The sequence below is a fragment of the Tupaia chinensis genome, unplaced genomic scaffold (genome assembly GCF_000334495.1).
Source record: "Tupaia chinensis unplaced genomic scaffold, TupChi_1.0 Scaffold000226_1, whole genome shotgun sequence".
Taxonomy (NCBI): Eukaryota; Metazoa; Chordata; class Mammalia; order Scandentia; family Tupaiidae; genus Tupaia; species Tupaia belangeri.
This window is the reverse complement of record NW_006159701.1, coordinates 6242360-6257327: the sequence shown is the minus strand read 5'-3', so window position 1 is coordinate 6257327 and position 14968 is coordinate 6242360. Positions and strand designations below refer to the sequence as shown.

At 47.4% G+C, this 14968-nt stretch overlaps 1 protein-coding gene across 4 annotated transcripts in view; it reads right to left on the bottom strand.

The window, feature by feature from the left end:
* The window catches only part of LIMK2 (LIM domain kinase 2), an 85565-nt gene that overhangs the window by 22355 nt on the left and 48242 nt on the right, over positions 1-14968 (bottom strand). The window contains exon 1 of one of the 4 annotated variants that reach the window (XM_006147951.3): positions 8021-8447. The exons of the other annotated variants lie outside the window; for them this stretch is intronic. Within the exon in view, the coding sequence (XP_006148013.1) occupies positions 8021-8073 (53 nt within the window). The 5' untranslated portion in view covers positions 8074-8447. Of the gene's footprint in view, positions 1-8020; positions 8448-14968 lie in introns of those variants that run through there. 4 annotated transcript variants of the gene reach the window in all.

Here is a 14968-nt window from a genome sequence, read left to right as displayed (position 1 = left end):
TCAAAAAAAAAAAAAAAAAAGTATAAAAGGGGATGGCAAGTGGTGTGGTGGTTAAGGTGTTGGACTCCCACATGGCCAATGGTGGTTTGAATTCCAGACCTGGTGTCTTGCTTTCTTATTTTCCCATTCTCTCTCTGGTCAAATTAAAAAATAATAATTTAAAAAATAAATAAACAAATATATATATATACATATGTATATATATTTAGAGGGAGATTTTTGCTATATGGTATAGGTGCTCACCAGAGAGACAGAGACAGAAAGTAAGGGGGTTAGCCACGCCACAATCCCTTCTCCTCCATTCTCATCTCGGGATTTGGGGTACACATGCGCATGTGCCTGGTGCAAGTTTTAAGCTGCCGGGTCCAGGACTTGAATCATAATCAACTATGCGAGAGTCCAGCAACATAACCATTATGCCATCTGCTGGCCCCCACATAAATATACTTTTTTAAGGAATTATTTTATTTAACTTATTTATTTACTTATTTTAATTTGATCAGAGAGAGACAGAGTGAGAGAGAGAGAGAGGGGGAAAGTGAGAAATCAAGCCGCCAGGTCCAGGACTAGAACTGCGGTCAGCCATTGTGGGAGTGCAGCACCCTTCAGAACCATGCCACCTTCCTCCTAATAAATAATTCTTTTTTGGGGGGAGAGATTTTCACTATAGGGCGCGTGCGCTCCCAGACAGACAGAGAGAGACATAGAGACAGAAAGCGAGAAATCACCCCCCAGGGGGGATGGTTGCGCCGCAATCCCTTCTCCTCCATTCTCCTCTCGGGATCTTGGGCACGCATGCACACGCGCCTGGTGTGAGTTTTAAGCCACCGGGTCCGGGATGCGAACCGTGGTCAACTACGTGGGAGTCCAGCAACATAGCCATTACGCTAACTGCTGGTTCCCGAAAGTGCATTTTATTTTTTAAAGAAATTTTTTGCTATAGGGCGCCGCACATGCTCGCTGGAAAGACAGAAAATGAGAAATCATCCCCTAGGGATAGTCCATAGTCCATTCTCCTCTTGGGATTTTGGGCATGCATGCACACCTGCCTGGGGTGAGTTTTAAGTTGCTGGATCTGGGCTTGAATCACAGTCAACTACATGGGAGTCCAACAATGTAACCATTACTCCATCTGTTGGTCCTGGCAAGTGGATTTTTATAAGATCTTGGTAGGTATTGCAGGTGTAAAAGATAGATACACAAGGCATCTAAGAGCTCCTACAGAGTGCGGGAAGAGAAAGTCTAAAGAAAAATGAACAGTGATGGGTGAGAGGCCTCGAAGAGTGCTGATACTGCTGAGCACTGCAGGAGGCAGAACAGGGGCAGGGAAGAGCTGAAGCAACCATGGGAAGCAGCTGAGCCAGGCGGTCGGGAGAGGCAGGACCCTGAGAATCCCTTTATCTTTCTGGAGCACCCAATTCTTCCTAGTGCTCAACAGATGGTGATGGCTACTTCCATCCTGAGGTTCATCCAATGGATGCTAAATATCAGGGTCTTGAGAGCTGAGCATGCTACGAAGGGCCTAGACCTGCACAGTGAGGACAGAGGCAGAGGGGAAGGTCCCATTCTAGGCCTGTGGCTCAAACTCCTCTCCACGTAAGATGCAGGTCGATGAGCTCTGAATTGAGAGGAGAGACCTGGATTCAAGGTCTTGGGTGCTGCATGTCTTTGCACAGACCCTTTAACCCTCTGGGTTTCATTTCCACACCTGTGAAATGAGGGGACAGACTGTAGGCCAGTTCCCCCTCAATTTTGTGTGTCCTATTTACACTTGGTAGCCTCAGCACCTAGTAAAGGGCCCTGTGGAGCAGAACCTGAGCAAATGTCTCCAAACTGAAAGTGGTAGGGGTGGCAAAAACCAGCAGCCCAGGAGTTCTGTGGCTCAGTCACTAGATGCTGCCTCTCTTCCGTCTGAAGGGGAGAAAAGCTGTTGTAGACAGATTTGCACCCGACTACAGGCCTGAGTTCTGTTACGCCCTGGCAATGGTATGTGCGCCGCAGGGCACGGGCGCACCAGCACACACCCTCCTTTCCATGGCCAATATCCTGCTTTTGTTTGCTGTAAGTAGCCTTGGCCAGGCCCAGAAGAGAGAGCAGGGAGAGAAACGAGTGCGGGCATGCAGGAGAGAGCTACCCCAGTCTGCTGGGAGGAACACCTGGCTGGAGAGCGACATCACCAATGCTCACAACTGTGTCATGGAATGCCTTTGATGGGCACAATCAGCTACACGGCCAAGGTCGCTGCCACACGTGTCTCTGAAGAACAAACAGGAAGGTGAACAGCTGATAGGAGGGCTGCTGTGGGGCCCTAAGCTGTTTTGCAACAGAACACAACTAGGTTTCTTAGGCCGCTGGAGAAGTTGCCATGGTAGACTTCTGAGTTCTAGCTTAGCCATTAACAATGGCTACTGTTATTTGAATGCCACCTATATTCCAGGCACTGTATGAGTGAGGTACTTCATTTATATTATCGCTAATCCTGACCACGACCCTGCAAGGTTGTAGGATTATCCACGTTTTACAGACTAGCAGACTTGATGCAGAGTCAAAGGTAAGTCATTCTACAGTTGCTTGATAAATAAGTGATGGAGCAGGAATCTGAACCTGTGTATTTAGCTATGAAGTCATCCCACTGTACTGCACCTGTGTGATAAAGAACATCTTAACAGCTGGACCTCGAGATTCTCATCTGTGAGAGCAGGGAGGCTAGAGCCCTCATAGCTCGAGTTCCTCTGAGTGTTAATATTTCATGGTGTTTCTCCTCTAGCTTGAGTACTGAACATTAAATAGCATATTAGTTCTCCTCCTTTATTCCATAGCATTTTGTTCCCCAGTTTCTGTTCTTTTAAGAAAAGAGTCCCAGTGCCAGCAAGACCTCGAGATTCTCATCTGTGAGAGCAGGGAGGCTAGAGCCCTCATAGCTCGAGTTCCTCTGAGTGTTAATATTTCATGGTGTTTCTCCTCTAGCTTGAGTACTGAACATTAAATAGCATATTAGTTCTCCTCCTTTATTCCATAGCATTTTGTTCCCCAGTTTCTGTTCTTTTAAGAAAAGAGCCCCGGTGCCAGCAGATGGCGTGGTGTTGGGGGCACTGGACTCCCACATGGCCGACCATGGTTCTAGTCCTGGACCTGGTGGCTTGCTTTCTTTCTTTCTCTCTCTCTCTTTCTGTTTCTCTCTGGTAAAATTAAAATAAATAAATAATTCTTTAAAAAAGAAAAGAAAAACCACAGAACCCCAAATGAACTCTGGATATGTAAGATATAAATAATTCTTTAAAAAAGAAAAGAAAAGAACCCCAAATAAACTCTGGATATGTAAGATGCCACTAAAAAATGTCCCATCTCAGATTCTCTGGGCCAGGGATACCATAGACTTTCTCCAAACGAAGACTTTCCCCCCAGCTTTCAATTTTTGAAAGTTTCAGGTGAAAGTTAAAATCTGCTCTAATGGGACTGGTAGGTGGCATAGTAGTTAAGGTGCTGGACTCCCACATGACTGACCATGGTTTGAATCCCAGGTCTGGTAGCTTGAAAATCACACTGGGCACCCGTGCACATGTGCCGAAAACCCCAAGAGGAGAATGGAAGAGAGGGAACTGCAGCATGGCCATCCCCACAGGGGTGATTTCTTACTTTTCCTCTCACTGTCTCTCTCTAGCCAGCGCACGCACCCTATGGCAAAAACCTTAAAAACAACAAATCTGCCCTGGATGCAGGCATAAAGGCTCTGAGCTGGGAGGTGGTGAGGCTGGGTTCTGAACCCAGGACTGAAGAAGCAGTCATCACACCATTACACTATCTGCTGTTCCCCAGGAGTTACATTTTGGCTTCAGACCAAACAGGTTTAAGTAGAGAAGGAAGGCTCTCACTTGAATTATTTATCTCACCAACTAGAAATCAAAAGATTCTGGGATCAGCAGGTGGCGGGGAAGTTAAGGCACTGGACGCTCCCACATGGCTGACTATGGTTCAAGTCCTGAACCTGGTGGCTTGCTGTCTCACTTTCCCTCTCTCTCACTTTCCCTCTCTCCCTCTCTTGTTGTCTCTCTCTGATCAAATTAAAATAAATGAATAAATAAATTTAATTTTTAAAATCCTTTAAAAAGTATTTGTTAAAAAAAGAAGAAACCAATAGATAATCATCAATTCTTATCAACTAGGATGTGCAAGAATGAACAGGCAAGGTGCTTGGAGAAGCCAAATGAGATAAGAGAATGTTTATAACCATATTCTTTTTTTTTTTGGAGAGGTTTTTGCTATAGGGCACATGCGTTCGCCAGACAGACAGAGACAGATAGAGAGACAGAAAGCAAGAAATCAACCCCCAGGGGGGATGGCCACGCCGCACAGGGGGGATGGCCACGCCGCAATCCCTTCTCCTTCATTCTCCTCTCAGGATCTTGGGCATGCATGCACTCGTGCCCGGCGTGAGTTTAAGCCACCGGGTCCGGGACTTGAGCCACGGTCGACTACATGGGAGTCCAGCGACATAGCCATTACGCTAACTGCTGGTCCCTATAACCATATCCTTCAGATCAAATGTTCATAGGTAAATTCTAAACCTTATGGGGTAAGGGAATCAAATAGTCATCTTCCTCACAGTGAATTTACTCATGGAAAAAACAAGCTATCCTATGTTCCAGCAAAGGCCTGGCTGGATGCTCATCCTTAATGGCCCTGAGTGGGCATCTAATTGTGGGGAAGCTTCTTCCAGCCCCTGGCTCTGACTTCTGACTGAGCTAATGGGAAGCCCCCTCAGATGTGACCTAAGAACAAATGACTGGGGATGCCATCTTTTCCCCCAGAGCAAAAAATGGTGACTATGACAGGGGCCTAGAGACTCTGGTCCACTCTTACCACCCAAGACCCCTTTATTACACCTCCTTCCTACAGGCCCTGTTGATTGAGACAGTCTGTCCATCAAGTTGTAATTATTACGTTGTCGAGAAAGTCATGAAGTATTTTTCTATGCAAAAATGTGTCATGACTTTCTCGACAACCCAATATTACAGAATATGTTTGCCTCTTGTTCAACAAAATTAACCAAACACCTAACGACCCTAATCAGTGAGAACCAAGTACCAGAGCGCGCTGACTGTTCAAACCAAAAGCCAGGGAGCCTCTACTAGAAAGTTATTTGTGCAGCCATTCTGCTGCTAAAGACAGGGCCTCCTACCTTTTCCTATTATTTGGGAAAAAGTGGAAGAAAGCCTGTGTATCTCTAAGGAGCCACCTAAATTGCAGGGATGGAAACTATTCATCTGGTCCAAGACTTTCATTTTTTAGGTGGGGAGAAAGAGTCCCGGAAGACTTAAGGCAGTTGCCAACGGTTACCGCTAAGCTGAGAAAGGTTAAGAATAATTTTCCTAGGCCAGCAGATGGCATGGTAGTTAAAGGTGCTGGATTCCCACATGGCCGACTGCGGTGTGAGTCCTAGACCTGGGGGCTTGCTTTCTCACTCCCTCCCACCCCCCCTGCCCTGCTCTGTGGTCAAATTAAAATAAATAGTCAAATAAAATAGTTCTTTTTAAAAAGATTTTCCCTTAAACATGGGTTGCTTTAGAACACAAAGGTGCACTTGTTTTCTTCAAGAGACAATACATAAACCAAGCTCATCAAATCAATGTTGGACATTAAGTGAAATTGGGATTCTATATAAAGAAAAATCCTGTAAAGAGCTCAGATAAAAGTCGTTCCCTCACTTACCTCCTTTGTAAATTCTAATTTGAGGTGTTTTCATACTTGAGAGCACACCTGTAATTGCACCTCACCCCTCAACAGTGCACCCTCTACTGAGTATGGCCTGTCAGGCAGGTATACAGTGCACAGAAATTATATTCTTCATTCCTCGCTCCTTCTTCCCTCCCTCTTACAGTCACGCCTGATCATGTCCCCGTGGAATCTGGTTGCATCACTTTCCTTGAAACCACAGCCCCAGAACTCCTGTGGACTTTGTCCTCCAGAGGCCTGGGGTGAAGGACTCAATTTGTTCCGCAGAATCTGGCAGGGTCCTTGTTCAGGGGTCTAGGGTGTCCAGTCCCTACTGTTTGCCGAGAAGTACGCTGAGGCCCAGGGAGAGGACAGGCACCTGATTAGAGAGGAACCCTTGAGGACACCTTATAATAAAGGAGGGGGCGGGTTTCTGACCAGTGATGGTGGTGACCGATTACACTAATACCTGGAAGAACAGAGGGTCTGGGTGGTCCCTCCCTTAGGGCACAGGGCCTTGTGTGCCAGCTATCTCCTTAGAATTGGCTCCAGGAATGTGGCCTCTCATTTGGGGGAGGGGAGAGGGTCTGTACTTAATCAATCAGTCAGTATACCCCTGACTCCAGCTGGGCAAACAGAGCATGTGAAGTAGGGGGGGGGTGGTCAACAGGTTCCCCAGAGAGGCTGGGGCACAGGACAAAGGACAGTTAGTATCATTGGTGGCCTGGCCCTCAAAGGTCGAGGTTGAGAGTTTATTATCTACTCTAGCTCCAGCTCCTGAGAGGCTGGGTCCTGTCTCCCAAAGATGAAAAGGAACGGTGTTCCTGACTCCTAAAAGAACAACCCTTCTCCCAAGCTGCTTTTCCTGGATTAAGGGCAAGAGAAATTAATGAGGACCTGAACCAGTGGCTAATTCAACACTAGGCATCTTGATTCCACATGGTAAAATCTTTCTCCTAAACTCAAGATCAATTCCCACCAGCCCTTTAGAAAAGACTCTCTTTAACATGTTAGGCAAACTCCCTTTTCTGCTCTATGTGGGGAGAGGAAAGCAAATCTGAGAATACTCTGGGGAAGAAGGCACACCTCCTGAAGAATGAGAGAAACTCAGAAGGCAGGGAAAGCTGGCCAGGGAGACCCTGCATGTTAACGTTGTTGAAATGGGTTGCCTCATCTGTAAAATGGGGATATATAATCTTTTTAGGCTGTAGAGAGATTAAAGGATAAAGTGCCTAGCAGGATGACTGGTGGAGTCAGCACGGAAGACCAACTCCCTTCCCCCTCCCCTCAATTCAGTCACTTTCCGTCATTCTACCAGGCTCCGGTAACTCAGTGAAACCACATGGTTTTCTGCTTTTCTGCCCAGGGCTGGCCACCTGACTAGTATCCCAGCAGCGAGATCTGGGCATGGAACTGGGCTGGGGAAGCCAGCAGGGGAAAGCCAACCAGGACCACTGGTGAGGGGGAGGCAGTCCTAGTAACAACAGGCTGCTCCCAAAGAATGAAAACAAGCCCCACCCCAGCCAGGAATGGCCCCAGTCAGAAGGGACCCGAGGGCCAGAAACCCCCTGGGGAGTTTCTATTGGAGGTGGGGTGTGGCGCTGAGTAAAGAAAGACAGGTTAGAGGTAGAAGTTTCCACACCTTCCTCGGAGAAGCCCCATAGAGACAGGGCCCCAGAGGTACTCAGGGCTGGGGGGTCACAGGGGTCCAGTAGCTCAGGCACTCCGAAGTCAAAGCAACAGTCTCAGAAGCATGTGCCCTGGCCATCCCTCAGCAACTACACTCACCTGAGAGCTCAACACCCAGCAAGGCCACAGGCCAATGTGCCTGCCATCAGGAGAACAGGCGTTTATAGGGCGCCTACTGTGTACCAGGCTACCCACACCCAGGCCCTGCCAGTTTCCACAAGGTTTGGCAAAACCTGCCTGTCCTGCTTGTTGGGACAAATTCCTGGGCAGGCAGCATGGCCTGCAGGTAAGACATGTGAGAGCTAGAAGAACAGCACCCTAGTTGTGTTCTTCCCCCGGAAGCAGGAACAGCAAGGGCAGACCCGGCCAGGGCATCTTTTGGAGGCTCTTCCAGGTGTGCCTGGGAAGGAAGGGGCGCCAGAGCTTCCTTCTGGGCACATCCCTGCCTTTACCATTTCCAGGGCAGGGATAGGCCAGCTCTGCTCAGGTATAGCCTACTCTGGCTTCTGGTGAAGGCATAAGTAAAGTCTGAGAAGATTCAGGGGGGCCTCGGCCCTTCCCCCAGGACCCCCAGGGGCCCGAAGAGGAGATGGGGAGGGGTACTCGCAAACCAACTCACCGAAAGGGGTCTCTGGAGGTGAAGTAAGCCGGTACCGACAAGTAACTCCCCATCTTCTTTCCACACCAGATAAACAGGCTCAGCTGCAAACCCGACCTGGAGTGCCGAGGGCTGGCTGCAGGCGGCCACCATGACAGGCCGGGACTCCCGGCACCTCTGGCTGTGGGCGGGCTGCCTGGCGCTCACCTCTCCCTCCGGAGTAGCCAGAGGAGTGTGAGGATTCCGGGCCAATTGCCCCCCAGCGGATTCCCGAAGGGGCTCATGGCTGGGCCGGCTCCTTCCTAGTCCCCGGCAGCTCGGGTAGCTCCTCGCAACTCCAGCAATAGCGCCTCTCGGAGGAGGCTATACACGCGCAGGCATTCTTGGGCAGGGGCCGGTGACTAGCTAAGAAAGAAGCGCTGCTGTCAAGTTAGCCTTCTTCTTCAGTCCCACCCCTGAGTGAGGGAGGGAGGGAGGAAGAGGAGGGGCTCCTCGCGGAACCGAGGTGTGTGGTTGGAGCAGCTGTTAGGAAACAGACCTTGCAGGCAAGGGGTGGAGCCGGGCTGGAGCGAGGCTGCAGGCAGGCGCCGTAGACAATAACTGGGACTAGCTCAGCGTCCATCCCCGAGCTCCGGCAATGGCAGAGCAGGAGAGAAAGCCAGCGAATCTGACCCCAAACGTCCCCAGCCTAAGAAGCTGCCTAAAGACCAGTCACTGCTCAGAGGTGAAGAAAATCACAGGATGCCCCCTCCAAGCACAGCCTTTGGCAGGAGAGGCAGGAGAGGCAGGTCTTCCCAGCCACCTCAGCTCTGGGCTGGCATCTGCTCTGTCCTGGCACTAGGACCCCCATTTATGCTCTCTCGCTGTCTAGCCTGAAGACAGCCCCAAAAGCTGGCCAATGGGGGCTGCCATCCACTCAAAGGGAGGGCTATGTTGCAGATGAGGTAACAAGGCCAAGAGTATTAAACTGACACCTGATGTGTCCATGTTGCAAGCACTGTATACACGCCCTTATTTCTCCAAGAGAAAAATTATTCACACCTCATAAACAAGGAAAGCGAGGTGCAGAGAAATTAGGCAATTCATTCGTAGTTAAAAAGCTAGGCAGTGGCAGGGCTGGGAATAAAATGTAGGCCCACATGACTCCAGAGCTTCAGCTCTCCTGTATCAGGTTTCATTCTGTCTCTGAAAGGGGTAATATCTCTCTCAAAGCCCTTCTGCAAGCAGACTGGAGCCCTGGACACCTGCCCGCTCCCATTCATTCATTCATTCATTCATTCCCAGAACGCCATCCATTGGCCCCCGTGAAAAGTGGTGCTTTGTCCACTGTTCATTGGTAACTGTCTTTTTTGAACTGGAAAATTAAGCAATATGGAGACGGCCTCAGGTGCCTAGAGAGATTTGGGACCTAGGTATATGGTATGGGGCTCCCCTAAAGAGCTCAGCTGTGAGGATGAACAGACCAGTGCCTGCCATGTGAAAGCCCCTTGTCGCCCTGGCTACAGGACTGTGAGGTGAAAAGCAAGGCTAACGACTCGAGAACACTCAGCCCACTGCTGGACTTGCGGCTCTCTCCCACCAGGCACACACCCCTTTCCACTGCAGAGTCAGAAGTCACCTTGTGGGTGCCGTCTCTCATTGTGATCTGTGGTAGGAAAGTCTGGGACAACGGTAGTGGCTGGGTCACAAGAGAGCACAGGGACAATGAATTCCTCCAACTGGGCACAGGGACAACAATGAATGTGGTGGGGTAAAGGATTTGCATCCTGTTAATAAACTACCACTTAGGGGCTGGCAGGTGGCATAGTGGTTAAGGCACTGGACTCCCACATGGCTGACTGCAGTTTGAGTCCCAGACCTGGTGGCTTGCTTTCTCCCTCTTCCACTCTCTCTGGTCAAATTGAGTAATAATAATAATTTAAAAATTAATTAATTAAAATAAGCTATCTCTTTTTTTTTTTTTTCTCTCTCTCCCTCTGGTGAGTACATGTGCCCTACAGCAAGTTAAAAAATAGTAATAATAGGGGCTGGCTGGTGGCATGGTAGGTTAAGGCGGCTGGACTCCCATGTGGGTGACCGTGGTTCGAGTCCCAGACCTGGGACTTGCTTTCTTACTTTCTTTCTTTCTCCTTGTCTCTCTCTGATCAACTTAAAAAAAAAAAGACAATGAATAAAATTAAATAATTCTTTTTTTTGGGGGGGGGAGAGGTTTTTGCTATAGGGTGCGTGTGTTCGCCAAACAGACATAGAGAGACAGAGAGATAGAAAGCGAGAAATCACCCCCTGGGGGATGGCCATGCCGCAATCCCTTCTCCTCCATTCTCCTCTTAGTATCTTGGGCACCCACGCACACGCACCCAGCGTGAGTTTAAGCCACCAGGTCCGGGATTTGAACTGCAGTCAGCTACGTGGGAGTCCAGCGACATAGCCATTACGCTAACTGCTGGTCCAAAATTAAATAATTCTTAAAAAATAATAAAAATAAATAATTTTTTAAAAAGCTATCATTTATTGAGTTCATAGTATGTTCCAGGTTCTGTTTAAATAAGTATTTTTTAAAAAGTCTATTATCTATCATTTAAGTTGCCAGAAAAGGGTAGGCGTTATCATTCCCATTTAACAGATGAGGAAACCACAGTTCTCAGGAGTTATATCATTAGCCTGAAGACAAACAACTGGTGAATGATGAGGAGGGGTTTCAAATCCAGTATGACTCCAGAGCAGGGACCAATATACTTTTTCAGTCAAGTGCCACAGAACAGCTATGTTAGGCCAAACAGACTCAGTCACAGCTCTCCAACCACATAGTGCAAAAACAGCCATTAAAACAAATCAGAACACAAGCGAATGGATGTGGCTGTGATGCAATAAAACTATTTGTGAACTTTGAAATTTGAATTTCATATAATTTTCATGTGGCAAAATATTTTGTTGCTTTCTTTCCCCAACTATTTAAAAATGTAAAAATCACAGGTTAGACAAAAAGAGGCAATAGGCCACAGTTTGCTGATCCCTGTTCTAGAGCCACAGAGTTCACCACTGTTTACTGCCTCTAGTACCTTTCGGGATGTGTAGAAATAGCAGCCATATCTATCTCCTGCCACATAGACACCACCTTCCAGCCTCAAAGGCAGCCATGAGGGTGACAGTACTAGATGGATGTTTACATCCAACACCGAACACTACTTGCATTACATATATGAATGAATTTTATCTATTTATCTATTTTAAGGCAAAGTCTTACGGTATCACATACAACCATGTCTGGTCTTTAGGTTGAACGGGCATTGAACCTGGAGCTCCCATGTGGTCCCAGCCTGCAGAACACTGTCTTAGTAGCACACACCACTACATCTGAGTCCAAGTATGAATGAATTTTAACCCACACTATCCAGTAGTGCTGTGATTTCCATTTCTTTACACATGAAGGATTCAAAGTACAAGGAGGTTCAATTGCTTGCCTGAGGTCACCCAGCTGTGTAACTGAGAAGTGAAGCCAGGATTTGAATCTAGACAGTATAGACTGTGCTCTACCATGCTATATGGGAGCCCAGCCTGGGCCCTGAGCCAGACTGTCTGGGTTTAAATGCGACAATGCAGTGCACGTAAGCCCTTGGCACAGAGTCTGGAACACATTAAGAGTTGATAAATGTTAACTGTTAATATCATTAAGACTATTGTTGTTACAATTACTATGGGCTAGCTATGTAGCCTTTAGCAAGTTGTTGTCTCTGTCTGGGTCTTGGTTAGCTCTCTAAATAATTGTAATATTTTTCAGCCCTGCAAGGTTGCAGAGGACTCACCATTTTCCTTGGGCCTCAAGTTGAAGTTAAACCTCTTGAGCTGGCTCTGACGTGACTAGGATCCCGGCCTGGGGGCCACATAGGATCCATAGAGAAGACGGAGGGGGAGACAACACACAGGATACTGACAAGGTTGCCCAGCTGGAGAGCTAAGAGCTCTCTTTCTCCAAACCACAGAGCCAACTATTTCTCACCAAAAACCTATTATGTTCCCCTGTAATTTGATCAGGCAAGAAGGGGGCCCTCAATTAAGTCTGGAACTAGCAAATTATCTTCTAATTGCACCCTCCGATTTCCATCTGATGAACAGAGTGCGGATAGAAGAAAACACAAGCCACAAAGAGATTGGGGCCAGGAGCCCATGAGCATAACTCCTCTTGACATTTCACACAGCTCTGCTGTTCCAGCGGCTGGCGGGCGCAGTGAGTCGGTGTCTAGGAATGCGAGCAGAAGGCTGCAGGCATCCTCCTCTCCCCCCACTCCCCTTACAAAGGACTCGGTGGGTGGGTGGATGGATGGGGAACCAGTAAGACTTCTCAATGCCACGAAGACTGTCTCCCCCTGGAAGTGGGGCAGCCATTTCCCCATGTCCTGAGCTGAAGCAGAAGCCCCTCCCAGGTGGAATCTTTGACCCCCATAAATCCAGACTTCAGGAGGGAACCTTTGAAGGATTGATCACCAGATGTGATAAGCTGCTGGCTGCTCAAACGGAAGTGAGCGGTTCTTCAGGCCCAACTTCAAAGGGCCCAAACCACCCACAAATGGGAGGTGAAAAGTCACACTGGAAGACATATTTCTACCTCCTGCCCTGGAAACTGGTCCCGGATGGAAAGTTGCTCTTCTAGGTCCCCAAAGTAGCTGGCAGAAGCTTCAGTAGTTGTAGCTGCCAGAAGCAACTACGGGGATCCCTGGACTGGCAGTTATGATCTGGATGAAATGGCAAGAGAGGTGCTAATCTGCACATTTCACAAGTTGGAAACCTGACAGGGAGCTGAGCAAACTGACTCCTCAGAACCAGCAGAGACACGGGGCTTCATCTGTGTCTGCGGTAGGCTGGAGAACGATGGCCCTCGAAGGCAAGGAGTACTGAATGAATCACTGTAATCTCGCCTCAGATCAAGGCTCTGGTCAAATAATCCAAAACCATGGAACTGAGTTGTGTGAGGCCCTCTATTGGACAGGAGGACTGCAACCATGGGAGGGAGCTCTGGGGACTTTGGAGCCTCTGACTCCTAAAATGTGAGCACTGTGTTACCCTCATCTTTCCTGCCTTTTCTCCTCCTCTCTTCCAGATCACTTTCCATATTATAGCAGCACTCATCTTTCTTTTCTTCCTTTTATTTATTTATTTATTTTATTTTTTCAAAGAGGTTTTCACTATAGGGTGAGTGAGCTCACTGGAGAGAGACAGTGAGAAGGAAAGTAAGAAATTACACTCCTCCCCTCCCCGGGAAGGATGGCCACTCTACAGTCCCTTCTCCTCCATTCTGCTCCTGGTATCTTGGGCATGCATGCACACGTAATACATGGTGTGATTTTCAAGCCACTAGGACTCGAACTGCAGTTGGCTATTTGGGAGTCCAGTGATGTAACCCCCACACCACCAGCTGCCCCCTCTCTTTAAAAAGGGAATTATTTATTATTATCATTTTTAAAATGTTGACCAGAGAGAGATAAAGAGAGAAAGAAAGGGGAAGTGAGAAACCAAGATGCCCAGTCTGGGACTCAAACCGCAGTCAGTTATATGGGAGTCCAGTGCCTCAACCACCACACCACCTGCTGGCCCCAGCAGAAATTATCTTTCTAAATGGGGTCCCAGCAATTCTACTGCTAAAAATTTTGCTTAAATAAATATTTAAGAAATATATAGAAATATACAGATGTGTTCAAATGGTTCAGCCTTGTTAATACTAAGATTAGGAACACTCCCATATATCCATACAACAGAACGCTATACGGCTGTTAAAAATAATGAGGTAGAGGCCAGCAAGTGGTGTAGTGGTTAAAATGCTGGACTCCCACATGGCCAACCATGGTCTGAGTCCCAGATCCGGCTGCTTGAAAATCGTATCGAGTGTGTGTGCGTGCGTGCCCAAAATCCCAGGAGGAGAATGATTGCAGCATGGCCATCCCCCCCACCCCGCGGGATAATTTCTCACTTTCCCTCTCAATGTCTTTCTCTGTCTCTCTCCAGCAAGCATACATGCCCTACGGCAAGAAAAAAAGGAAAGAAAGGAAAAGAAAGGAAAAGAAAAGAAAAGAAAAGAAAAGAAAAGAAAAGAAAAGAAAAGAAAAGAAAAGAAAAGAAAAGAAAAGAAAAGAAAAGAAAAGAAAAGAAAAGAAAAGAAAAGAAAAGAAAAGAAAAGAAAAGAAAAGAAAAGAAAAGAAAAGAAAAGAAAAAAGAAAAGAAAAGAAAAGAGAGGTAGATCCTTGGTATTGAAACAGCAATGGTCCTGGGTAAGATGCTAAGTGAAAATTCAAGCTTTAGAGAGAATATTCAGTGTAATCCCATTGTTTAAAAAGTGTATGCACAGGGGACCAGCAGGTGGTGTGGTGGTTAAGGCGCTGGACATTCCCCTATGGCCAACCATGGTTCAAGTCCTGGACCTGGTGGCTTGCTTTCTCACTTTCTCTCTCTCTCTCTGTGTCTCTCTGGTAAAAATAAAATAAGTAAATGAATAAATTAAAAAAAAATAGTATATGCATAGTGCCAGCTTGGTAGCCTAGTAGTTAAGGGAGCCAGATCCTACATGGCCAATTGCAGTTCAGATCTCTGCTCTGGGTACATATATGTGCATGTCCCAAATCCCAATAGGATGGCAAAATTGAGAAGGGGTGCAGTGTAGCCACACCTCAGTGGGCAGTGCTTTCTCCCTCTTTCTGTCTTTCTGGCTATCTCTGGCTAAGGAGAGGCACCCTCTAGCTATTATAAAAAGTTAAGCCTGGGACCAGCAGGTGGCGTAGTGGCTAAGGTGCTGGACACTCTCGCATGGCCGACCACGATTCGAGTCCTGGGCCTGGTGGCTTGCTTTCTTGGTTTCCCTATCTCTTTCTATCTCTCTCTGTGTCTTTCTCTGCTCAAATTAAGAATAAATAAATAAATTAATTAAATTAAATTAAATTTAAAAAAGTAATTATTAGAAAAAAAAAAGTTAAGCCTAGGAGC